Source organism: Miscanthus floridulus, chromosome 6, assembly GCF_019320115.1.
Source record: "Miscanthus floridulus cultivar M001 chromosome 6, ASM1932011v1, whole genome shotgun sequence".
Taxonomy (NCBI): domain Eukaryota; kingdom Viridiplantae; phylum Streptophyta; class Magnoliopsida; order Poales; family Poaceae; genus Miscanthus; species Miscanthus floridulus.
This window is the reverse complement of record NC_089585.1, coordinates 119,617,953-119,643,723: the sequence shown is the minus strand read 5'-3', so window position 1 is coordinate 119,643,723 and position 25,771 is coordinate 119,617,953. Positions and strand designations below refer to the sequence as shown.

The following is a 25,771-nucleotide window of genomic DNA, read 5'->3' as shown; positions in this document are numbered from 1 at the left end:
ACAGCAAGTTTTGACCAAGCGCCCCCCCCCCCCCCCCCCCCCCCACCCCACCCACCCCCACCCCAAAAAAAAGCCGTGCACGGCAGGCTTAGATTTCGATTATCAACGTGAACCTTCTACAGGTGCCTCATACAAAACAAAATGTACTACAGTTGAAAGGAGGGAGTACTCCCCTATCTCCCTGATGACGTGCACCGACTGATCGAACATTGCACGAGCACGGGGCAACTGCTGGTGCCATCGCAGGCGATGGAAATAAAACGATCAAACAACAGCGACGACTCCCGGACAAGCACGCTGTTGACGCGCATAATAATAATAATAATTTGAATTGAAAAACTGTGTGGGGAGTGAAGACTGAAGACACAGGAAAAAGGCTCCCGTTCCTATTCCTATACTCTATCTACGGCCGTCTAGTACGTCCGTGCGTGCAGGTGCAGGCCCATCTCCCTCCGACCAACGCTCTCTGCACCCGCCATCCCCCTATCCCTGAAGGCTTTCACGTCGGCAGATCGATCGCCACACGAGCACAGTGCACGCGCTCGTTGTCTTCCGATTTTTTATAAAAAAACAATGCGATCCGTAACAGTAGTACATACTACAGTATGATGTGGTTTGGGTAGTGTTTAACTCTAGTTTAGATACATCATATCGGGTGTCACATCGAGATGTTATCGAAGTATTCGGATAGTAATAATAAAAAAATTACTGAAGTCATCGAATTTATTAAGTCGAATTAATTTATCATTAACATATGTTTATGGTAGAACCACATTTTTAAATCATGGTTTAACTAGTTATTTTTTTAGTCTATATTTAATACTCCACGTATATGTCCAGCATCCCATGTGGCATGAAGTAAACTTTAGCTGGAGTAACTAAACAAGATCGCCGTAGCTGCGTAGCACGAGCAACGCCAAGCGAAGGAGATGATTCCTTGGTGCGTGGCGAGGCTCGGTGGCTGCCTGCGTCGCCGTTTCGGCCCTGACATGAGCGCGAGCCGGAGCCCCCCTTCGAGTTCTGACGAAGTGATGAGCGATGACCCCCCCTTGTCTCTGGGATGAGGTCTCCGACCCTGCGGTGGCTTTCCCGCGTCGTCCGTATCCGGTGTGGTGTGGGGGTCCACGCCGCATAGAGGAACGGGAGGAGGAGGGGGCCCCGGAGGCGACGCGCGAGCGCGAGGACAAAAGGCGCCTCGCGTCCCCTCCTCTCCTCGAGTCATCCCGCTTTCGCCCCACTCTACTGCAGTGCAGTGCGCGCCATTTTGTGCGCTCCTGCCCTGCCTCGCAGCTCGCCTCGTCCTCATCTCATCTTCCCCGCGCCGCGCCTCTGCTCCTCCTCGTACAGAGCAAGCTAAAGCTAAGCGAAACAGCAAGCCACCAAAGAGAAAGAAGCACAGCAGCGCACGCGCGGGCAGTCTTGTTGCCGCAGTAGCTGTGCTTCACCCCGCATTCCTCTGTAGGAGCCAGCCATGGGGCGGCACAAGTTCCGGCTGTCAGACATGATCCCGAACGCGTGGTTCTTCAAGCTCCGCGACATGCGCGCGCGGGGCGGCGCCGCAGCAGCCAGCCCCCGCGTGGCTGCGTTGCGGCCGCCCCCGAGCACGCCGAGGCACGGCCACGGCCACGGCGCGGCCGCGCCGTGGCTCCCGCACAGGGCGTCCCACTACTACACGCCGCGGGCGGGGGACCTCGTCCAGCTGGGCTCGCCGTCGCCGCTGCACCCCAAGGCCTCCGACACGAGCTTCCCGCCGCTGCAGCAGTCGCCGCCGCGCCGGTCCAGCAGGCGGCGCCACCACCACCGGAGGCGGTCCGTCAAGCTGGCTGCGGCGGCGCCGCCCTCGGCCAGCAGCAGCAGCGGCGTCGCGTCGTCGCCGGCCTCCACCGCCGCATGCCGCTGCGGCCGCTGCCGCAGGCCCGAGCTCGTGGTGGTCGAGGCGCCCGACACCCCGCCGTGCCGCCGCGATATTTTCGTCGGGTACAGCAGCGACGACGACGACGTGAAGAAACCGACGGTTGCCGCCGTCCGCGCCCACGACAAGCTCGACGGCGGCAAAGTGATCACTTCCGCCACGGATATCATCATCGACCTGCGGACCAAGAGGAGGCCCGACAAGACGCTCCCGCCGATCACGACCAAGCCGGCGAAGAGGGAGCCCGACGCGTGCCAGCTCGAGGACAAGCACATCGACGTCCTCGCACACGCGACCCGACGAGCCTCGCCTGTCGTCCCCGAACAGAGCAAGCTCAAGCCGCCGAGGCGGTCCGTGTCGTCGTCGGCGCGGCGACTGAAAACGCGCGCCAACACCCCGCGCTTAGCATCGTCCAAGAAGTGCAGGTCGCCCAACGACGACGACGACCGCGCGCTTGCCGGCGCGGACCAGACCGCCGCCGCCGCCTCTGGCTGAGAGCTTCGCGGTGGTGAAGTCGTCGCGAGATCCGAGGCGGGACTTCCGGGAGTCCATGGAGGAGATGATCACCGAGAACGGCATCCGCACCGCCGCCGACCTCGAGGACCTCCTCGCGTGCTACCTGTCCCTCAACGCCGCCGAGTACCACGACCTCATCGTTGAGGTGTTCGAGCATATCTGGGTCACGCTCTCTGACGTCAAGGTGTAGCAGAGCTCATGCAGCAAAATGCAACGCCACTCTTGCATGGTGAATTAAACGAAACCAAGAGTGGGTGGTTGTAAATCGTAATTATATTCCTGTTAATGGTCCTACATTGGGTATGCAGATATTTGCCAATCCAGTGAAACCAAACCATGCTGTTCTTCGATGATACAGCAGCGCTTGGTTCAGCCTAAACACCTGTGCACTGTACCTACCAGGTAAACTGTAACCGTAACTGATATGCTGTGGGCGTGTACTGCTGAAAAAAATCGGGTGAGCTGCTAAGTTTGAATTAAATGACCCTCATCTTGCACTCCACACGCAAAAAAAAAATATTGTTGCTGTATCGTTGCCTTTGTACTCCTATGAGGATATGTGGAGGCAATAGTGAGTAGCGACTACACTGTTCACATGTACCAGGTGGTAAAGAAGTATCCTTTTTCTGTCCCAAAATAGAAGTCGTTCTTATTTTTCAAGAAGTCGATTTTTTTTACTTCGACTAATTATATATATAAGAATATTAATATTTATAATACATAATTAGTATCACTAGAAAGATCGTTGAATATACTTTCATAATAAACATATTTAAAGATATAAATGTTGCATATATTTTCTATAAACTTAGTCAACGTTGAGAAAGTTTGATCTACACGTATACCAAAACGATTTCTATTACAAGACGGAGGGAGTATATCATTTTCATTAGATGTTGAAGAATTGAAGTTGGTCGAGCATCCGAGGCCGATGTGCTACAAGAATTAGTTCAGACATTTGCAGCCTGTTCGGTAGGGCTTATACGATCATATGCGATCATGGATTATAAGCTAGAACAATATCTTTCTCTTATATCGAACCAGCTAAATCAGTCAGCAGTAAATAATTTATGATCAGTCAAACCGGCCAACGGTAAATAATCCACGATGGTTTACGGACTGACAACTAATTTCGGGTCCTTGCCTGTTGTTTCTTGACTACGTAGGCGTAGCGCCTTCCTACTTACAGTACTCTGTAATTCTGCATTGTTGGAGAGGGACTGTATACACTGTAGCAGTGTAATGCCCTGTTCACTTGGAGTAATTCTGGAGGAATCTGAAGAGATTTATGAGAACACTATTCCAGATGAAAAAAGAAGCGAATCAAGCCAAGTTTAAGGGCACGCGAACGGGACCACTGATGCAATAAATGATAGGTATTCACTGTATTGTGTAGTATTCGAGTTCAGATGTTTATGGGTCAATCGCATAGTGGTATCCATCCACTCCTAGTCAGCCTGTTTGGCTGAGGGCTGAAACGATGGTATACGATCGTGGATTATTACTAGTTGGCTTGGTTTGGTATGAGAGAAAAATACTGTTCTGGCTGGAAATTTACGATCGTTTACGATCAAGCGAACAGGACTGTATGTCTTAGCTACTGTATGTTGGCAGTATACTACTGTATTAATTTATACGCTTGATCAGACCAACGCCTCAAGACATCAGTAAAAGATTGGATAGAAAACGGTCCTATATGTTTTACTTCTTGAAGTGCAGGGTTTGCTGGGACTAAAAAAAATGAGAATGTGTGCAAAAAAATCTAGTGTCGATAGGGAAACTTTGCTTCCTCAGTCACTGGACAATTCAGTTCAGTGTAATTTATTTTAAGAAAGTGAAAAACAGTTCAATACTCTGATCAAGTTCTTCCCACTCTTTTCTCCTTTTGTTTCTGAAAGTTCATCATCAATCAGTGTTCACCACTGAACTACTGATACACTAGTAAGTTCTTGGTACTTCACCTCTTGGACTGGTTGAGTTTGTTCCTCGTCTTGGGGCCTGTTTAGTTCCACTCCAAAATACCAAAATTTTTAAGATTTCCCATCACATCGAATCTTTAGACACATACATGAAGCATTAAATATAAATAAAAAATAAAACTAATTACACAGTTTAGACGAAATCTACGAGACGAATCTTTTAAACCTAATTAGACTATAATTGGACACTATTTACCAAATAACAACGAAAATGGTACAGTAGCATTTTGCCAAAAAATTCGACATCCAAACGGTGCCTTGATAAGGACATTTTGGTGCAGGTTGCGTGTTTTTGGTGCTTCTTCTTGAATACAGTACTCGTTACGGCGTTACGCCTAGGGATCTCCTTGAGCCTCGCAGTTGTAGGCTGCATAACTAGCTAGGGGACAACCATGACGCCTGTTGAAGACAAAAGCCTAGCGAGTTTAAAACACTAGCAATGCTAGTGCTGCTTCGAGCCGTCATACATTTCTACTGCTCTACTGTTACAAGAGAGCAGTGAGACGGGCCTGTGAAAGGGATTTTTTTTATTTTTAATCCCTTTTTATTCAATATTTTAATAATAGTCGCTCTAAAAAAAGTCTACGAAGCTGGCGCGACCAAATAATGTTGTCGCGCCACATGCATTAGCGCGGCAACATCTGTCACGTTAGATGGCGTTTTCGACATGGAAAACGTTGTCACGCCACTCCCGCTGGCTCGACAATATCGTTCTGTCGCGCCACCGGGAGTGGCGTGACAAGACAAAATCTTTGAAAAATCATAACTCTTTAATACGACGTCGAATGAAGATGAAATTTATGTGAAAATTGTAGCTATCGATGAGATCTATAACTTTGTAGTTTTGAGTTTTTTCATTTGAGGATGTTAAGATAGTTTAAAAATTAATATAATTTTTCAGAAGCATAATTACCATGTATAAGTGCCGGTCGCATTTGAAAAATAATATCGTTTTTGTATGGTCAAATGAAGATATTTTCTATATGAAAGTTGTAGCTCTCAATGAGATCTACAACTTTGTAGTTTTCAGTTTTTACATTTAAGATCGTTAAGATGCACGAAAAAATAATATAAAATTCCAGCACCATAATAATCGCGTACTAGCATTTATCGCATTAGAAAAAAATACCATTTTTATATGGTGGACAAATGAAGATACATTTCATATCAAAGTTGTAGCCTTAGTGAGATCTACAACTTTTATAGTTTTGTGTTTTCACATTTATTATTTTTCTAATGCGACAAGCGGTAGTACGTAATTATTATGCTGCCGAAATTTATATTGTTTTTTCGTGCGTTTCAACAATCTCAAATATAAAAACTTAAAACTACAAAGTTGTAGATCTCATTGAGAGGATATAACTTTCATGTAAAAAGTATCTTCATTTGACATCATTACAAAACGATATTATTTTTTTAATGCGACAAGCACTTATACGCGGTTATTATGGTTCTGAAATTTTATATTAACTTTTTAAGCATCTTAACGTCCTCAAATTAAAAAAACTCAAAACTATAAAGTTGTGATCTCATCGAGGGCTATAATTTTCATAGAAATTTCATCTTCATCTATCGTCGTATTAAAGAGTTATGATTTTTCAAAGGTTATGTTTTGTCACGTCACTCTCGGTGACGTGACAGAACAATAGTGTCACGCCTTCGGAAGTGACGTGACAAGGTTTCATCAGAAACATCGTACAACGTGGTACATCGTACAACGTGGTACATCTTGTCGCGCCAATGCATGTGACGCAACAGCGTTATTTGGTTACGTTAGTCCACTAGCGTGACCAAAATGGTTAGATCCGGAAAAAAATTTATAGTAGTTATTATTAAAATATTAAATAAAAATGATTAAAATATAAAAATTCTCGTGAAAGTATCGCAGACTCTGCAGATTCCATTCCCAGCAACGAGAAACGTTTGTGAGTGCAGATCATAAGGAAAGCATTCAGTTCCGAGAAATACTCGTAGATTCTCTCTCTCCAATGCAGTACTACACCATGTTCGTTTTTGCTTGTTTGGCTGATAAGCCATGTCCTGAAAGTACTAGTTGGCTAATTTGGTGTGAGAGAAAAATACTGTTTGTTGGCTAAAAAAGTACGACTTATAAGTCAAACAAATCCAAGCGAACGGAGCGCTAGAGTGCAAACTACTGTGTTCTGAAAGTTGTAATGAGAGATTCTGCATGGGCCACACAATCTATTAATGGAACAATGAAATTACAAAAAACAACAGCAGTAACTAGGTCAAATATATATGGTAGCACCCACATTATTCCAGGGGCCGGATCGGAGGACATAAGGATCATCAGATAGATCATCCGAGGTCTTCTTCCTCCTCCTTCCACAGGAACATAGGGATACCCCTTAAATGGCTCTCGTTCGCATCGCTGAAAAAAGTAAGTCGAAACTATTGTTCCGGCTGATTTGTTGTGAGAGAAAAACACTGTTTCAGGTTAATAAAACAAGCTGAAAAGTACGGATCATTACGAGCGAACAAGAGCCCAGATGTTGTAGCAGCACTGCCATTTGTCCCAGTGCGCAGTGTATGGCCCCATGATAAAAAGGCCCCATCTGCATGGCATATTGGCATGGCATTCGTAACAAACGATAGAGCATGATTGGAGACAACCACCGCCGGTTCACGTCATGGAACTATGAGAAGTTGAGAACAGCCGTTGAACTTGTAGCGAGAGTGCCTGATGCGACGGAGAGGCTGTTCAAGTCCAACCTGTTCGCTTGAGCCACCAGTGTTTGGTTGCAGTAACGAATTGCGAGGACGGATCGAACCGTCGATCTGAACTCATCAGTAGAAAAAAAAAAGTTTACATGGCATGAGCAAAACGCTCGCTGATTCCGACAACGAGCAGAAACATTTCTGCGAAGTTGCTGTGTTTCCGAGCGGGGTCTTCCGTTCACGAATACCTGCTAACAGTGTTCAACAACCGATCGTAGTCGGTAGTCATGTCTGAACCACCTGAATCCACACGCAATGCGTACGCTACGGCGTGCCCAACTTGCTTCCATGTCTTCAGTACGGTGGTACTCGAGTCAACATAGGAGTATATGTGCACGGACAGGAGAGGTTGGTGCAGGGGGAGTTTATCTATCTATTGACTGTAAAAGAAATCAAGCCAAGGTTGTTACTGTTGGAAGAAGCTTCGGCTGGGGCCAGAAGTGGCACTGTGGCAGGGTTCACTGAAGCCAATCAACAGTCATGGTCATGCAGCAACCTGTGTCCCCGTTTACAGCTCCAGTGCTGAAGACCCTGTTGCCGTGTGCCGGTATGACCACTTGTTACAAAAACAAATATGAAGCGTTTATGGTACCGTATTTGCTGAAATCAGCTAGTTTCTCGCGGTGATTTTGCGGATGGTTCTAAGCTCATGCCTGCCAAGTGCCAACTGCCGAAAGTAACACTTCTCACTTCTCACAGGGCTCGAGATTCAGACATGCCCATTGCCATCTAGGAGTAATGTCAAACACTACCAGTGTCCAAGGAGCCGGAGCAGCTTACAGCAGTGCATGGATACATTGTACAGCAGCTGGAGAAGATGCAATGCAAGGCTGACAAAAGGCCCTGCAGCTACACATATCGCTCATTTACTACGGTGTCTTCGGAGGCCTGTAATCGCCGCAGTGCCGCTCAGTGATTAGTCAGTGAGGTGCCTTAACTTTGAGACATCACATCCGGGGAGCAGGAACAGCAGGAGCGAAGCGAAACTTGGAGGTAATTAACCTGTACCTGTACCAGGCTAACCTTCACAGCAGATAAAAGTCTGAATAGACGGCTCAAAGATCAGTCCTGTTCTGACCTTCAGGAATCCACCCGGACGTGTAGTGTCAACTATACTGCTTCTACAGAGGCAATTCAACAGTGCAGGTGTAAGAAGTAGGAGCGGCCTTTTTGGACTCGCCGCCACATACTGTCTCTGTCAATATCGGCACAGTGGTACGCAGTGCGAGCCGAGCTCTGCCTCCTGCTCAGACTGGCGTTCACTGGAACTTTGCTCGGCAGCCGTCACAGAACTGCCCACACCGGCGTCAAAGAACTCGTCTAGTAGGAGTACATTGATGGAGGAGACGATGTGAACTGAACAAAATATGAGCTGCCCAAAGCAATGCTTGGTCCGAGTTCGACACGGCGTTTGAAAACAGTCAAGGGTAACAAGGACATGACAAAAAAAAGGGGGGGGGAAAAAAGAAAAGCAAGAGTTTGAGCAGGCAAAAGAACACAAAGGGTTTGACGAAGCAGAGATGGCGCCAATGATTGCAATGATTAGCAAGACGCAAGGCGCAACAAACAGGATGGATGGAAGGACGGGTGGGGGTTGAGAGATTGGCATCACCCATCGCCCATCGGGAGCGGGCTCGCGTGGAAGGTTTCGCGTAGGGCCTTGTCCGCCAGTGCTTGGCCCGGGCAGATCGCTCGAGAGATCGCCCGCATTGATGAGGCCGGGCAGGCCCCAGCTGCGCGCGTTACCGGGCACGGAGACGAGGGCGAGGAGCCGAGGACGGGTTGGTCGCACGTCCTTCTTTCCGGTCGGTGCGCGGTCCGCGACGACCGCTGGGGTTTCACTGCAGTCTCACAGGGGGTCGCCACGGGATCGGCGACTCGGCTGCAGGATTGATCAGCACTTCCAGTTCCAGCAGCAGGCCGGGCGGGCTGCCCCCTGGCGGTGCACGGATGCATTTGGCGAGACAAGGACCTGCCGTTTTGCATTCTCGTGTCGTGGTCGTGGCTGGTGGCAGTGCACGGCACCTGTGCGAGTGCGAGAGCCGAGAGGGACTGGATGGGGAGAGCATACTGTTTGTCTGCAGTCGCAGGGAGAGCGCTGCGTCGCACGCAGACTTGCAGGTGGCCGTTCAATTCACTTGGACCCCGTTCCGTCACGGGGCCACCGTCCATGATCCCGTTACAGCAAGCACACCAGTACCGTCTTTACGGGTGATTAGTCAGGATCGGACGTGCCGTTTTTGTTGCTACTGAAAGAGTGCAAACCCAAGGATCGTAGGGCACACTGTACCAGCACAAAAGGACGTGACAAGGCAGGCAGTGCGGTGCGCACATGACCGACCACGCGTGAGACCTATCAGGATATCACCAAGAGTCCACGGTGATAACTGTTAAACGAATCTAGGCAATCCATGCCAAATCTCAACAATAGCAGAGCGTCAGCGCTATTTGCACCGCTTGGTAAGCAGTACGGGGGTTGTCACTTGCTGGACCGACAACATGGGCAAACTATACATAGCAAAATAAATCTATTGCAGACTACACATATAGTACGAAGACAACGAAATGCAATAGGAACATCAAACATGGAGTGTAAATAAAGGTTTCCTTTATTCATTAAGAAACAATCACAGTACAATCCTTTCTTTCAGGAAACCCATAATTACAGTACAGGCCTTCACATTGCAAGGAAGCAATTCCCCATATCCAGGCCACAGCCCACAAGAGCAACCCATATACTACTACATACATAGTTCAGGAATGTAGAGAAACAATTATCACAGTAACACTTCAATCGCAGCGTCAACTCTCTCAATCGAAAAATCAACCAATCCCATAGTATTCTCCTCAACTATAGCAAGCTAAAAGCAGTATCTACCAAACCTATAATGTTTCTTTTTCTTTTATCGCTCGAAAAAAAGGAATGTAAATCAACCCAAACACTCAAACCACCTGTTGTCACTGCAATCCATGCAGTGTTTTCCCAATCTCCACAGTCAATCAATGGAGAAGGGCAGGCAGTTAGGACCAAGAAGGCTGTAAAATTTCGCCATCTCGGACATCGCAAATGAATTAAGTCCAAAACTCCAAATGGACCCCGGATGCACTCAGCACCAGAAGAGGTAGAAGAAAGACAGCAACATCAGAGGCAATCAGTATCTGGTCCCTAAAAGAAACGATCTTGGGACGGTCAATGCGACTGGCCTGCAGGTCGTCTGGACAGTACATGAGTTCCACGGAGATGAAGGGACCTGGTTCATCGGTCATCTCAAACAGTACCTCTCCAACAGAGGTCTTGAACTGCCCATTGGACCATTCCTGAGTTCAGAGCAAACACTGTCATATTTTCAGAGCTTGGAACAGAACATCCGGCAGGCGCACTACTAATACACTGGCCGAACTGAGTTACAGAGAAAGCCGTGGACATATACATATTTCACAGTACGCAACAGTAGGCTAAGGCAATTACGTGCTCATTTGAGATCTTGGCAGTTCTTAAATTAGACAGTAAGCAGTGATGAATATGGCAGGTTACCTGAATCTGCTTGCCGATTGTGACAAGCATACAGCCAGCAGGCAAACTGGAGAAGGTTGAGCCCCCCAGATTGCGGAGACAAATCCGCCGATCATGTCCACAGAGGTGGATGCTCAAAGCGTGCGAGTTAGGAGCAGTAGTGCTGTCAAACTCGTTCCAACATGTTCTCGACATGTTACTGCTGTACAATGTCAGGTACAGGATTGACGGGGCTTCTCTGAACTGAGCAGAGGCTTTAGGATTTTTGACGTTATCATATAAAACCCTGATGATAACTTTTGCTACATCCTCCATTTTGGACGCCAAAGTGTCCATCTTCTCTCTAGCAAAATTGAACGGACTCATGTTAGTGTGGTGGTGACTACAGAGTACAAACAGAGTTTGTCTGGGCCGTTGCGATGAATTTGGTCTTATGTATCCACATGGGACCTACCACACCCCTTGCATAGTTGGGCCTTTACTTTTTTTTTCATAAGGAGGCCTTTGGGAATTGGGTTTGTCAAGTAAAGACACATAAAAAGAACATACACTGCTTCGTCTACTAAAAAAAAAAGGCTGTTTTGCAGTGCTTACAAGATTGACTGGTCACTTGATATCTATCAGTGATAATCCAAACCGCCCTTTAAATGCTTATGTAAAAATAAACCGATTCTTAGAAAAGTGTGATTCTTTTGAAATTCCCTGTGTTCTAAATAGGCCTTCAATATCCATCGTGCAAGGCACAAAAACACAGAAACACGTCAAAATGTTAGCAGCAAGCTAGCTATAATTGTTTCTGAAGCCACTTGACCAATCATCTGATACAACCACTACTTAATCTTCATTTGATGGTATCATTCCTAAACTAACATGCTTCTGACAAAGTTGGATGACACTACTACCATGGAAAATATGTACTCCCTTCGTTCTAAATTGTAAATCGTTCTGGTTTTCTAGGTACATAACTTTTGCTACACCTATATATACATTATATCTAGATTTATAGTAAAGTTATATATCTAGAAAATTTAGGACACCTTACAATTTAGAACGGAGTGAGTAGTTATTTACATGGGTACTTTACGAAGATTCGAGTATTATAGCTTGACAAGAATAATAAGGACTGCTTCGGATTTTTGTATTTGCTACAGAAAAGTAGCAAACGTCATGAGAATAAGGAATCAATAATAATGGCAACGCTGATTACTAGAGCCGACGATCATATGGATGTTCGCCTATCATAGATGGAGATTTAGTAATAGGATTGGCTACTAATATCATCTCATTCGAACTATGATATTGCCTATTTGAGTTGTGTTGCTGCACATGACTCCGTATGACTCTGTGATATGTTTATTATAGCGGTGTAATGGTAATGATGTACTCTAGTTTTTTCTCGGGCATGAGCAACCCACGAGTACCTCCTGCCCGCATGGACATGAATATGGGTGAGAATTTATATCCGCGATTAGTATGGGTTTTTTAATAGGTGCAATTGGTATGAGTCTTTTAATGGGTGCCATCCCTAAATAAAAGCTAAGGCACTTCGAGCTGCGGTGAGAAACCAAATTGGACCTAATGTCATCAGTTCATCACACCTTACACCTTACGTGGTAGCCGGTATACACCCAAGTGTGTTGTACCACAGGCTCAAGCCGGATTGTTTTGATTTCATTATCTAAAACAGTGCAGACGATCAATTTTGGTTTTCAACTGAACCCAGTTTTTTCTAACTGAATTCGGCTTCTGAAATTCTCTGCATAATTACATTTACCTGCACCGAGCTAGCACAAGCTATCGCTACACTGACATACCGATGTGGGTATATAAGTAGCTGCCTGGGTGACAAGGAAAGAGACAAAACACTCTAGTACAAAGGAGGTATAAATTGGCAGCACAGCACGTACCTGAACGCACGGTACGTGGAGCCAGGGAAGGCCGCGTCCATCGCTCTGTCCTCGTCGGCGCTCATCGGCCGGAACCAGAAGAACTCCTCCCCGGGCGCCCCATCTCTCCTTCGGACCAACCACCTCCCCAGGCCGCGCTTCACCTCCTCCGGCGCCGCGAACACGGCCCCCGACGCCGCCTCCACGGCGTCGCGCACCTCGCGAGCATCGATCGCGCCGGTCAAGCGGAACGCGCCGGACTCCGCGGCCGCGGTCACCGCCCGCAGTGCAGCGTCCGCGTCGCCCGAGACGAGGGCGCGCGAAGAGATCCCGTCTGATTCCGGCGCCGGCGCTGGCGGGAAATTGAAGCGCTTCCGCCGCGGGGGTAGGGAGAGGTCGGGCACGCGGAGGGAGGCCTCGAGGAACTCGGCGAGGACGCGCTCGTCGGCGGCGGCGGAGCGCACGCCGCGCGCCGTGCGGATCGGGGTCGGCGCCGGCGGCGGGCCGCGGGGCCGGATGCGGGGCCGTCGCGGGGCCCTGGACGTCGCCGTCATGCCTGGGATCAGAGGGTGGGTGGGTGGGAGACGACAGGGAGACCTTCGGGGCTCGGGCGGGGACGATCGTGCCAGTCTGCTGGGTTGGTGGTGGTGCCTTGCCCGTTGCCACCTTTTCTGTGGTGGACTGGTATCCGACTATCCGTGGTTGCGTGGGTTTGAAGAAAGAGGGGCCGGGACGGCGATCGGCGAGGGGTCGTGAGAATGAGATGCTGCTGGTGGCCGTCAGATGAGGAGCGCGGATGGCTCGATGGCGCGTGGGGGCCGCTGAAGCGGTGGGAAAGTGGCGGCACTTCCGCGGCACAAAACACTCTCGGCGGGAGGCGGCAGGCCGCAGGGCAAAAGGTGGCGGTGGCGGTGGCGGTGGCTGGTGGCTTGTAGGATGCTGTATTGCTGGGATGGAAGCCAGCGCCGGCCGTCCAAATTTCGGTCGTTGACCGCGGGACAAGGGTCACGTTTAGATTAGAGCCGTGATTTGATCTAATTGAACTAGAAATCACCTCGCGGACCGTTCGGTTATTCCGGAACGAAGGCGGGAACTAATCCGGCTGATTATTGTTATGCAAATTACTTAGGGCTCGTTCGGTTGGGTGAAATCCAACTAGAAACCTTGTAGCTGATCAAAACTAGTACAAATTAGTGAAGTATTCCCCGTACGAACCAAGGGCTGGTTCCCTGCCAAACGAACAGGCCCTTAATCATTCCAGCTGAGAACAGTTCCAGGGCGTGAATCCGAGATAACCGAACAAGCCCTTAGCGTGCAGCGATCACCTCGCGGCAGCGAACGCGACAGAGGCAGCTCGTTCAATTCGCAGTTGATCTGATGAACTGGAAATCAAGGACGGGACAGGGGTGCTGCCGTGCTGGACTGCTGGTGCGGCAAAGTCGTGGATGCACGTCTCCTGGACATCCCAACCGGCCGCCTGCTCCACCAGCATGAATCCACCATGCATGTCTCTCATCTAGATCCAGGAAACTATTGATTTGCAGTGACCCACCACCCGCCGCCCCAACCAAATCAATTGCTCCCCCCTCCGGTCTCCTCTCCTGTATTTTAGAATTTTTAAAACAAACTAAAAAATACAAAAGACAATATACTCTTATTTTATTTCTTAATCAGGTGTTATTGTCGACATGATTAATACAGATTAGTTGATAAGTGACAAGTCGATATAAGGGTCGTCCCAACTCCCAACCCAAAAACTATAGGTTCTATCTTTGTCAAGTTATATAGAACCAACTGGTGTCCTCAAATCGAACTGTGATGCCTCCTTTCTGCCTAGTTCATCGTCGGGCTGCTGGGGCTTCTTGATACGGAATGACGTGGGAGATGTGATCATCACCGGTCGCGGGAGAGTTGATCACCTTCTGAATGCGTTCCATGATGAGCTCGTAGCCTGTCTTCGAGGCATACAAACGGCCGTGGACCTTGGCATTGGTCACTTGATCGTTGAAACTGATGCAAAGCTGCTTGTCCAGGCAGTCTCGACCAATGACTTCGAAAATGGTATTGTGGGTCTCTTGGTAACGGAGATAAGGACTTTAGTGTCTTCTTGTTTCCTTAGCTTTGAGTGCGTGTTTAAATTAAAGTACAGAGTGCAATCAAGCTGCTCATGAGCTAGCTGCGCTGGGTCTTTTATGTAATCAGGGAGAGGAGCAAATTATGAGCTCTATTCCTGAGATTGTTCATGTAATTGGCGCTAACGACTTGTTAGTAGGGTTTTTTTTAAACTGACTTGCTAGTAGTTGAGTAATAAATTCAACCAGTTCCAACTCAAAAAGTTATACAGAAACTACACAAAGGAAAAACGGTCCATAGCGCCTAATGACTGACGAATGGATCATGGCCTTCGGGGCCAATAAGCAATGGCGTGGACCGGTGGACGCAACTTCACTTTGTGGGGGCCTGGGGGCACGTGTTTAATGGGCCATCAGTATATTACTGTTGATTTTCCGGGGCCCATAAAGGCTGAACTGGTATATAATCCATGCTCATGGACTCATTTCAGTGTTTAATGGGCCATAATGTATGGCCATAAAGCCTAGCGGTCCATACGACATCATGTTTGGCCCATGGGCTGCTCCCGTTTACAACCTCAATCGAAGTGGGCGGTTGCTTCGTGCTTTCCCATTTTAACTGGAGCAAGTCCTCCATAGACTAAAAAAAAGAAAAAATATTTCGGCCTCTGCAATATTTTTATGTGTATTTTTATTTACACCTAATAACCATCTACGGCCTCCATTCCAACTTTCGGCGGAAATGATTTGTTTTCTGGATGTGGCCTGGCCTCAACCGTGGGGTGCAGAGAGTGTCTGGTTTCTTGGTGAGTAGGGATGGCAGATATACCCAGTGGTGGATGTACGATGCGGGATAAGGGGGGGCTAAAACAATGGAGATGTTGATTTGCATGAAGATTTAATGGTGAAATCAAGCTTTTGCTACAGTGATTAGGCTTGAAATCAAGAAATTAGGGGGGGCTGGAGCCCCCCCTGTGGATCCGCCGCCGGATATACCCATGATTTTCGTACCCGATGGCGTGAGGCATTGATATAAAAACTCACCTATGGATATATGAGGGTCAGGTATCGGCAAAAATACGGGTAGAATATGAGTATCAAATTTTACTCACTGATACCCATAATTTGTGAATAAATATAAATATCTGCAACATGTACCATAGGCATATCTCGTCAGTTGACACATTTAACATGTAGTCCCTCCATCTAGAAAGGAATGCAATTCTGGCATGCATAGTACCAAGTTAAAGTATCCCATGCATAGATTTGTCGTGAGATATATTTTCATACTGCACTTATTTGATATCATAAACGTAATATTTTTAACTATATATTTGCTCGGACTTTGGACATGTTAACCAAAAATGCACTTAGAATTGCATTCTTCCGTGGACAAATGTAGTAATAATTTATAGCATATACATAGCATGTCAAACTATGAAAATGGTATTTTTCATGGATGGCTTAGTAAAGTGATTATGTAAACTACTAACTTGTTACTTTAGTTCCTGTATATGTTGTGCTACGTAATTTATATGCGCATGAAGGACGAACTATGAATATATGATGTATTGTGGCTTGTGAGCGACTCTATATCGTCCTAGTGAATTCTATGTAAGTGAGATTGACATAATTGCATGTCGCTTAACTATAAAATTATTATTTCATGTCACTATGATTTTACTATTTGAATATACCCGGCGGGTACCTCAGGGTTAGATGCGGGTACAAAATTTTACCCGCTGATAGGTAAAAGCTAGGGTCATGGATATACTTGCTGATAAATGCTTTACCTGCACCTTATATTACCCGTTTGCCATTTAAATTGGTGAGGTGTTGGGCTAGCCTAAGACGTGCACAAAATGCCTGCTGAACATGGCTCTCAGGAGATGAAAATGAAATCTGTTTTGCATGGATCTGGGCATCCGGCTCAGATGATGTTGTGCGTGCGTATATGATTGGTAGTTTTCTCGTTCATTTTTTTTAAAATTACACAGTATAACGCAAACACCAACGACATGTACGCACACTCACCCCTACGAATACAAGTATGTAAGGCAAATCCCTATGTAAACTCTACCCCTATGACCACCTTCGAAGGACTGAGACGGCAGATCTCGAGATTCATAAAGTCATCACAGGCGTCTCGCGGTCAACGGAGACGTCACCTACCACTGAAAGCATAACGCCGTTGAATCGTATAATAAATCCAGAAAAAAACGAGCATCTGTGCCAAGTCGAGAACTTAAATCCGGGTGGATAGGTTTTACCTTAAGTTTTCTCGCCTTTATACGTGAAGTCCAGCTCATTACGCAGCCAACCAATCACCGGCTAAATCAAGCTTGGGCTGTGGGAAGTGAACCAAATAAGCTAGCTCGCGTATGTTCTGGCCACCCCTGGTCTGGTTCGGCAGGCTAGCCAGACTCAGCTTTGGGCAAGGAACCATTTACGTTCTTACAGATCCAACTTTTGGCTGACTAAAGACTCACAAACTTTAGTAAAGTTTAGAAATAAACTTAGAATTAATGGCAATATTAAGAACTAAGCTTACTAGAAGACAGCCGCCAAGAGAAGAAGAGAAGTTGAATCGAAATACTTGAGTTGACAAGCTGGGAACAATCTAAAAGCTTGAAATTGACCCCTCACGGACTCGCGACATCAGAATCAAACCACACATGCACATGCGGCCTTCGCAAGTTGGTAAAGAGACAAAAAAAAAAAAGGTACAAACTGAGGATCAAACCACGAGCATATCATCATATATACTGCATGTATAGTAGACCATAAACAAGCATTGTTGTTCACGGTCCCAAAGGTGCAATCCCCACAAACATCTCCCACCCGTGTGGCCGGATCCGGGGGACGGGGGTTGCTAGCTACAGCGTACCAACAAAAGTTACACGACACCACTCCCCTGCAGCTAGCCCTACAATAATCAGGCTTGCAGGTTTTTCTTTTTCCTTAACCCAATGCTACAATCACCGGTGCAGAAAATAAATAGCTTAAATCCTATGATGATCACAGAGAAGGAAAGGCCTAAGCGGGTGCTAATTAACAAGCAGCCTCGGAATGGCGGGAGCCTCCTCTTTACAACAACGAGGAGGGGTTCCTTCTCTGAAGTCTGAATGCAAATCGGTTCTCGTCGCGGATCCTAGCTAGAACTGGGCGCCCTCGAAGGTCTGGCCGAACTGCCAGCCGCCCGGCGCGACGTCGTTGCTGGTGACGGTGCGGCCGTCGCTGGCGGTGACCTGGAAGGAGAGGCTCTGGCCGTCGAGGAGCGAGTTGCTCTGCCAGTTCTGGCCCCAGTTCCGGGACATGGGCTGCCACCCGGTGCTGGAGCCCTTGATGGAGACGGACTGCACGTCCCCGGCGCCGGCCACGTTGGTCACCAGCACCAGGTTGAAGTAGGAGTGGCCGTTGATGGTGAACCGGATCCCGCCCTTCTTCACGCACGGCACCCTGCAGCAGGTAGCGGATGGTACAAGGAGTGCAAAAGGTGATCGTCAGTGAAACTGCAACAAGTTCAAGCAGCAGCGGCACATGGCCTGCCTATGCATGAGAGCAGAAGTGTTACTATTGCTGAGCGTGACGTTTGCAACTTGCACAAATCGTTATCAAAACTAAAGGTCGTATAACAACTAACATGGAAGCTCATAATGGTCAGTGTGACGCCTAATCTACTCGGAGACAGCATGGTCAAGTCGCAGTCGTGCATGCATGACGCACGGAAGAAGACGAACAACGAACAAAAAAAAAACAGTAGATAATAATCTGCCGGCTGGGCCACGAAACATGTGGTCTGAAGAACCGACACCCGCACGGCACACAACACAAGTCTCTGGAACCGGGCGCAAACAGTACTGAGAACTCTCGAAACCGAGGAAATATATCTCACCTCCTGTAGGCGACGGGCACGATGCCGGCGCGGTACTGCGCGATCTGGAGGAAGGCCGGCTGTGCCATGTCGAAGTGCGGGCGCGGCGGGTTGCACCAGCCGCCGTCGTCGCTGGGGAGGCCGTAGTTGGGCGGGCAGAAGTTGGTGGCCGTCACGGTGATGGTGCCCGGCAGGCACCACTGCCCGTCGTTGTCGCAGCGCAGCTCGTAGCAGGACCCGCACGCGGCGCCGTCGTTGAACAGCGCCGTGCTCAGCGCCGCCGTGTTCGTGCCGTACCCCGCGCTGTACATGTTCCCGTAGCCGCACGCGCCGCCTGCCAGATCGACGAGCGCAGCATGTACAGCAACGTCAGTTCCAAGTTCCAAACGGAGCCTAGCAGTTAGCCCGATCGTTCGTGGTGGAGGACTCACCCATTGTGCCGGACGCGTCGCCGCCGCCGTAGAACGTGGCGTGGGCGCTCTGCCACGCGCCGTAGTCGCCAGCCGCCAGGTGGGCAAGGAAGCAGAAGGTTGAGCAGAGCAGGAGGAGCAGGACATTGGCAGCTGCTGCCATTGTAGCACACAACACACTGAGTCGTCACTGACTCTCCTCGACTCGAGCTAGCTGATTAGGAATCGAGAGCTGCTTGGCTGTGAAGGGAGTGGGGCGCAGAGGCCAGGTACTTATAGGCGGCCAACAACGGTCAGTGCTCCCGGCAGTTGGAATCGTTAATAACTTTCGTGGAGGGGCATGCAGGGAATTCGTCGAGACAAAAGGAGATAAAGGGAGGTGGGGACTGGGTGCTACACCCCGCCGACCACGATCGCCCCGGTACACGACGGCGGTTAGCACATACGAATCAGGCGCACATGCAAGTTGCTCGTCGCGCGCAAGTAGCGGACGCCAACTGCTCGTGCGTGTACAGGACCGGACAGGCCCAGCGCCCAGCGTGCATGCCCACATGGCTCTCGCGAGACTGCAAGCCATGGGTCTGGGCTTATTTGGCTAGTCGTGGCAATACAAGAAATAATGTGTGGTAGATAGATATGTTATGTACATCCACCAGGACGCCGCCCATGTGTTGATCGAGAAATCATCGCTTGTTCTCCTAGACCTGGATTGCCGTGAGTCCCGGCCGACGGCCGTGCTCCCAGTTGCATACCTGCATCATGCGTGACCTGTCTGTCTAGTGGATTCGTGTGTGTGATGCTGATGCACGCACGTCAGTACAATAGCTTATATATGTTGTGCATGGTTTCTTCGCGCCAAGACGTATAGCTAGGTCAAAGGTAACACGATCGAAATCGAACAGATTGTTCGCTGCATCAGCGTTCAACAAGTCAGCTATGAAATGCTCATTGCCACTACTATGCGCCGGTTTTCTTTATCCTGCATCAATGCAATTTGGTTAGCGATGCTCGATCAAGTTGCGTGTAGAGTACGGCGAATGCGAACCAACCAAATCATTCAAGCGCTGCACATGCTCTGCAGGGATCAGATGCCTTCGTCCCTTTCCAACGGTGGCGGTGAAAGCTCCCTGAGATATTCGAAACTTGCGTTCTTCAGTTAAGCGCTTTTAGCTGCATCTCCAAGAAAAAACTGCTAGCCATTCGATTTCTGAAAGGATTTACCTGTTTGTCTGTTCTCACGGGCTGCAATCTGAGGGAGCGGTTAAACTGGATGTCGATCGGGGAAAAAAAACGCGTAATCTTGACTACCATTCGTCGCGGGTGTAGTATGGACACTAGCAACTAATATATAGCACAGCCGTTTATGGTACCGGAATCTTCAGGCAGTAGATGCATAAACAACTACCATTTCCTACCAAATATTCAGTACTCCGTGCGATACATTGCCCATCTCAATGATTAGTTCAGATTATAGTGTCGATAAGGGTAATGCAGAGCCATCTCTGTTCGTCGGCGCGTGAAGAAAGGCTCATCACATGCTTGCATGAGCCTGGACATGGCCACGTAGGTAGGGCGTAGGTGGAGCATGCAGAGTGCCCGGCCTGGTTTACATTGAGGTTAGGAATCAGTATTTGGCACTGAGTATTTTCGTTTGTATTTGACAATTATTGTCTAATCATGGCTTAATTAGGCTCAAAAGATTCGTATCATAATTTACAATCAAACTGTGTAATTAGTTTTTTTAATCTATACTTAATACTCTATGTATGTGTCTAAAAATTTAATGTGATAAAAAGAAAGTAAAAAAACTTGCGATCTAAACAAAAACCCAACTCTTCACACAAGCCTGCAGGTACACTGCATGCGCACGCAGGCAAGTCCAAGATTGCGTCTGATCCGACTGACGCGAGGAGCAGATCGAGTCGCTCCCGCGATCTGCACCATGTGGCTCTTGGACAGGTGTCTGCAGCAGCGCATGTCTTGCTTGGCCAGTCTCCCTCTCCCGGAGGCCGGAGCTGCTTACTGCTCAGACATGGAGCTGCCAAAATGAACGGAACGTACTACAAGCTCACCCAATGGCAGAGACATTTGCCATGCTTTCTGGCTGCTTTTTCCACCAGAGGACAACGATTTGACAGATGAGTGATGGAGTAGGGTGTGTGGTCTATGTGCAAAGCTATAACGTCAACGTCAAATATTTTGAGATATCATTTGAATGCTAAAATATCCAGTATTCTGGGACGGAGGGAGTACAGACCCAACGGTTGACGCATCAAATTCTCCGCAAGCATCGAGAATTCAGATGTTTCTCCTTTTTCAGAACACGGGAACAGTGAATCTTCAGGTGAAGAACACACACACATTTACGCGAGAGAACAGAGTTCGTCGAGGTTAGCTTTCCTGTCATGCTCTGTGCCTTTAAAACATGATAATAGACATCGTAACATGCGTTGGCTAGCTAGCTTCACGCTTTCGAAAAGCAACAGTCTCCCGGCCCGGGGGGGCCTGATGAACCATCCCTTTCGTGTCCCCACGCCATGTTAGTTGCACATGGGAGGGTTGGCCTGCAGTCTAGCTAGTGTGGCCTGTGGCCACCCGGAGATCACGGCCAGGTCCCTGCCATTAGCGCTGATCCTGCCCGATTCGCCTTCTCTTGGAAGCATTCTACGCTAGAGCCCCCGGCACCATAGGCTTCATGTACCTGAAAGACATTGGCTTGATTGTGCTGGCAAAAAAAAAACAGCTGATACTGATTTACTACGAGAGAAAAATACTATTATTTTATTGAAATTCGCTGAAATGGTACGGCTGGTGAGCCGGGCCATTGTTAGTTTTTTTTTCCTGACGAGAGGGTCAGGCTGTGCTTACCTTCTGATTCACTTTTGTCGTCTGTCGCCTTCTAAAATTAACAGGGGAGGTTAGCTGGAGTTAACTCAGTTACTCTTGCAGTTGCAAATACAGATAACAGATGCAGATTGTTTTACTGTCGCTAGGTACCAACAAGAATACGTCAAATGCTTATCCATGTTCATGCATATTATATACTCCAAACTAGTAGCATGGACACAAAAAATGTACTATTTCAGTAGTTTCTCTTTATGTCCCTCGAAAAAGAAAACGGCTTATCTTTATTCTGTAGATAGATAGATAAAAGTACAAAAACAGGATGGAGCTGTTCACGTCCGGGCACCGATGGATGTGATGGCTGCACGAGCGAGTGAGAGGGGAAGCCATGTGGGGAGCACGCCAAAAATAGATCACAAAAATCGTCCCACGACCGCGACAGGAGCTCCGAAACTCGTCAGGTCGCTCCGGCCCCGGCCCCCGCCCCGGCATAGAGATGGCAATGGCCCCAGATGTCCGATGCCCGATGTCCGATGTCCGATATCCGAGGGATATTTGATTTATTAGAGTACGAAGATGAGATCATCGTAGTTTTATCCGTAAATATCTAAATAGACAAGAATCTATTCCCGACGCGTATAGCAGGTACGGGAACGTTCTATGTTTACCCGTCCCCGCTATCCGTTGGGAAACCCGACTATTTGAGCTGTCATGCGAGTATTAGACCCAAAGAAACTCAACATAGGTATTTTGGCCCAAATCTGAACAATAATATATATAATTTGTGTGTTCTAGGAATCATAGTTCAATTTTTTCTCATCATCTTCGTCAGCAGCATAAGCACGTCTGTCTCACGAGCGCTCATGCCCATCGCTTCCTCAGTTCGGTCTCTCTGCCATCTTTGCTCGTCCTCCTTGTAACTTCGCTCCTTCTCCTCAGCATCTCCGAGACTCTGACACTTATACCCGGGTGAAGAAGAAACGTCTCCGATTGCAAAACTGCGACCCCAAGTGTCCTTTTATCGGGTATGCAGTACCCATCGGGTATCTGTTACCCGATCGATGCCCGATGGGTACGGGAATGGGCAAGAATCTATACCCGAGACAGTTAACAGGGACAGGGACGGGATGAATTCTCCGTAGCGGGGAAGAGAACGTTCCGACGATACCCGATGGGTACATCCCCGTTGTCATCCTTACCCCGGCCCACACGAAAAGAGATTTCTCAGAATCCGAGACCGGGAGAACGCAACAACCTGCCTACTGTTTCTTTACTAGAGAGAATCCCATAGCAGGACTAACTTTATCCCTCCTCTCGATTCATTCTGACCGTTGGATCAAGATCGAGCACTCTCTTTTCTTCTAACTCCGATCCACTGTTGTTCACTGCATCTCCACGAAATGCCTCCGTTGTGGCGCGGTACGATCTCTGGCAAGACTATCGCCCGCAGCTACCTCCTTCTTCCCCTCCCACGCGCCGCCATGACCATGAGCACCCCTCTACCCCCGCCCCCTCCCCCGACCTGGTCCGATCGCCTCGTACACCGCCGGAACCCTTATTGTCGCCCTCCCGCCGTTCCCACTGCTTGCCCGCCCTATCCCCCTGAGCCCATTGTAAGCCCGTCGGAGTTGGAGAAGAAGGGAGTGAGAGAAAGAGAAGAAGAAAAGCAGCCTCTTGCTAAGCCGGTGATATCCTGATAGAGCAGGCGGTTGGTGGCTCCAAGCTTCTCCCGAGTACCTGCTTTCAAACGAGGAGAGGTGCTAATCATGCAGCATATGGGGCTACACCAAATGTCCATGAGCGCCATCCGCGTCGGAGGTCGAGGCATTTGACAAGCTCTTCGACGACAACCTTACTGCGTTCAACGCTGTCGACGAAATATAGTCGGCAGTCTACCTAGGGGTATGCCCAAGGTAGTAGATTATCGGTAGACAGATGCACAAGCAATAAACAAGATGGTAATACAAGACAGACACAAGGTTTTATCCAGGTTCGGCCGCCGTAAAGGCGTAATACCTATGTCTTGATTAAATATAGTATAGAATTGGTAAGTTACTTTTTACCGAGCCCCATTACCATTCGTCGCCACAACCTTCTTCTTCCTCTTGTCAACCCGAATACCTCCAAAATCATCACCAACCACTCCTCCACCGTATTTGTTTTCATCAGCAAGGCCAGATTTATGGCGAAAAGTGACGCCCAGAAGAAAGCCAGAGTCATGGCGAAAGAGTGGTGGAAGTCAAGAAGCAACGAGCAGACCATCGAAGACCTCGTCATCATGGGAGTACTCCACAATAAGAAACTCGTGGGATGGCGCGCGCCAAAGGGCGAGGGTTACCCCGATCCACAACCAGGTGAAATTGTGGTTTTCAAAGATTTCTTCAAGCGGGGTTTTAGGGTTCTAGTGCACCCTTTCCTTCAGGGGCTCTGTCTGTATTACGAGATTGGGATTTGCAATCCACATCCCAACTCGATTCTTCTTGTCTCCACCTTCATTCATCTTTGCGAAGCATATGGCGGCTTCTAGCCCCATTTCGACTTTTTTTGCCATCTTTTCTGTCTGCGGAAGAAAGGAAGCGGTGGCTCAAAGATAGCCGGAGGTGTGTACCTCAACCTTCGTGATGGGATGAAGGCCCAGTACCTGCACTGCCCTTGGAACACGTCGCTTGACGACTGGTACAAGAAGTGGTTCTACATCCGCGAAGAGCTGAACACGATCACACTATGCGATGTGGAGTTCATTCCGGAGAAGAGGACCAGCTGGTCGGAGAAGCCTGAGCACCTGGAACATATCCTAGAACTACTTGGGATGATACCGTGGAAGAAACTGGACGGTCCGAGCGTGGTTGGAAACTTCATCAGCCGAAGAATCCAGTCCTGCTAGAGAAGGGTACAGCCCGGCTACGAGTACCAAGGTAGCGCAGACCCAACGAGGACAAGGCAAGAGGCGCTTGACAAGATCGAAGTCAGAGCTAGAATTGGAGAGCTATTTAACTTAGCTGATCCAAATTATGTCAGATTGAGCGACATCGAGCACGCTTTCAAGCTCGCCCGACCTCCCCCAAAGGTAAATCATCCTGCCTTGTACCCGTAGTTTTATGTTATAACAGAAACTTATTGTGTTATCTCCTTTGTGTTTCTTAGATTAATGGTCGGGATAGAGCAACGATGTTCGTGTCACCACCCCCAGGTGTAGATTGGCCACAAGTTGCCGGCTCAACCGCCCAGACCAGCACCGGGATCGAAGACGTCGATTGGGCCGTGCTTGGAGTTGGGGAGCAGGTAGTGGCCAAAGCTGCTTGTAAGCGGCCGACGGCCAGCAAGCGTCATTAGGCGATCTTTACACTGTCAGGCGATAAAACAGAGGATATAGACATCTTTCGACTCGTCCCTCGAAAGAGGAGGAGGCAACTAGAGTCGACGGAGCAAGGTGGCTCCTCCGTGCCGGTGGAACCCGCATCACATACCACTGCAGCGGTGAGGACAAGTGGCGGAGGGGTCGAGCACCAAGCCCCAGCATCGGTGCTGGTCATAGAGGGAGACTAGGTGTCACTCGCAGAGCACGTGGAGCAAGCACGGCCGAAGAGACGTGCCTTTGCCACATCATTCCGTGCTTCCAACATATAAGTATTTGTAACTTTAATGTAAGCTTACAATTTATATTGATTACTGTTGCCTTCTGAACTTATCTCGGATATATTAGGTCGGCGTCCACTGAAAATCCAGACCAACTAGCTGGGAGCGGCGTGGCTCCGCCAGCAATGTCAGAGAAGACTGCCCAGCAGCCGGCCATGGAGGAACCCATAGCAGAAAGTCTGTCGGAGCCTCAGCAGACAAGCGGCCAGACAACAGTCCCCGAGCAAATGGTCGAGGGGAGAGCCGAGCCAAGTACAAGTGCTCCGAGCACAAACCCTGTGGAGGGCGACACCTCAGCACCAGGGGTAACGGGTTAGACCAAGGAGCGACGGCCGGAGTCAAGAGCACAGAGCACGCTTGTCGATGCTGAGGCCCGTGGGAAGGCCATA

At 48.7% G+C, this 25,771-nt stretch overlaps 1 protein-coding gene and 2 pseudogenes across 1 annotated transcript; 1 reads left to right on the top strand and 2 right to left on the bottom strand.

Annotated features, from left to right (window-relative positions):
• Window positions 1-1,233: 1,233 nt before the first annotated feature.
• LOC136459317 (transcription repressor OFP1-like) lies at window positions 1,234-3,050 on the top strand (annotated as a pseudogene).
• A 6,690-nt stretch (window positions 3,051-9,740) lies between these two features.
• On the bottom strand, window positions 9,741-13,143 carry LOC136459315 (uncharacterized; annotated as a pseudogene).
• Window positions 13,144-17,349: 4,206 nt separating this feature from the next.
• Window positions 17,350-19,159, bottom strand: LOC136456751 (expansin-A2-like). Its single transcript, XM_066456707.1, has 3 exons — window positions 18,924-19,159; window positions 18,514-18,826; window positions 17,350-18,077 (listed from the first exon to the last, which is right to left on the bottom strand). Exons 1-3 carry the CDS (start codon window positions 19,063-19,065, stop codon window positions 17,774-17,776), a joined length of 759 nt encoding a protein of 252 aa, XP_066312804.1. The 5' UTR covers window positions 19,066-19,159; the 3' UTR covers window positions 17,350-17,773.
• Between the last annotated feature and the right edge of the window lie 6,612 nt (window positions 19,160-25,771).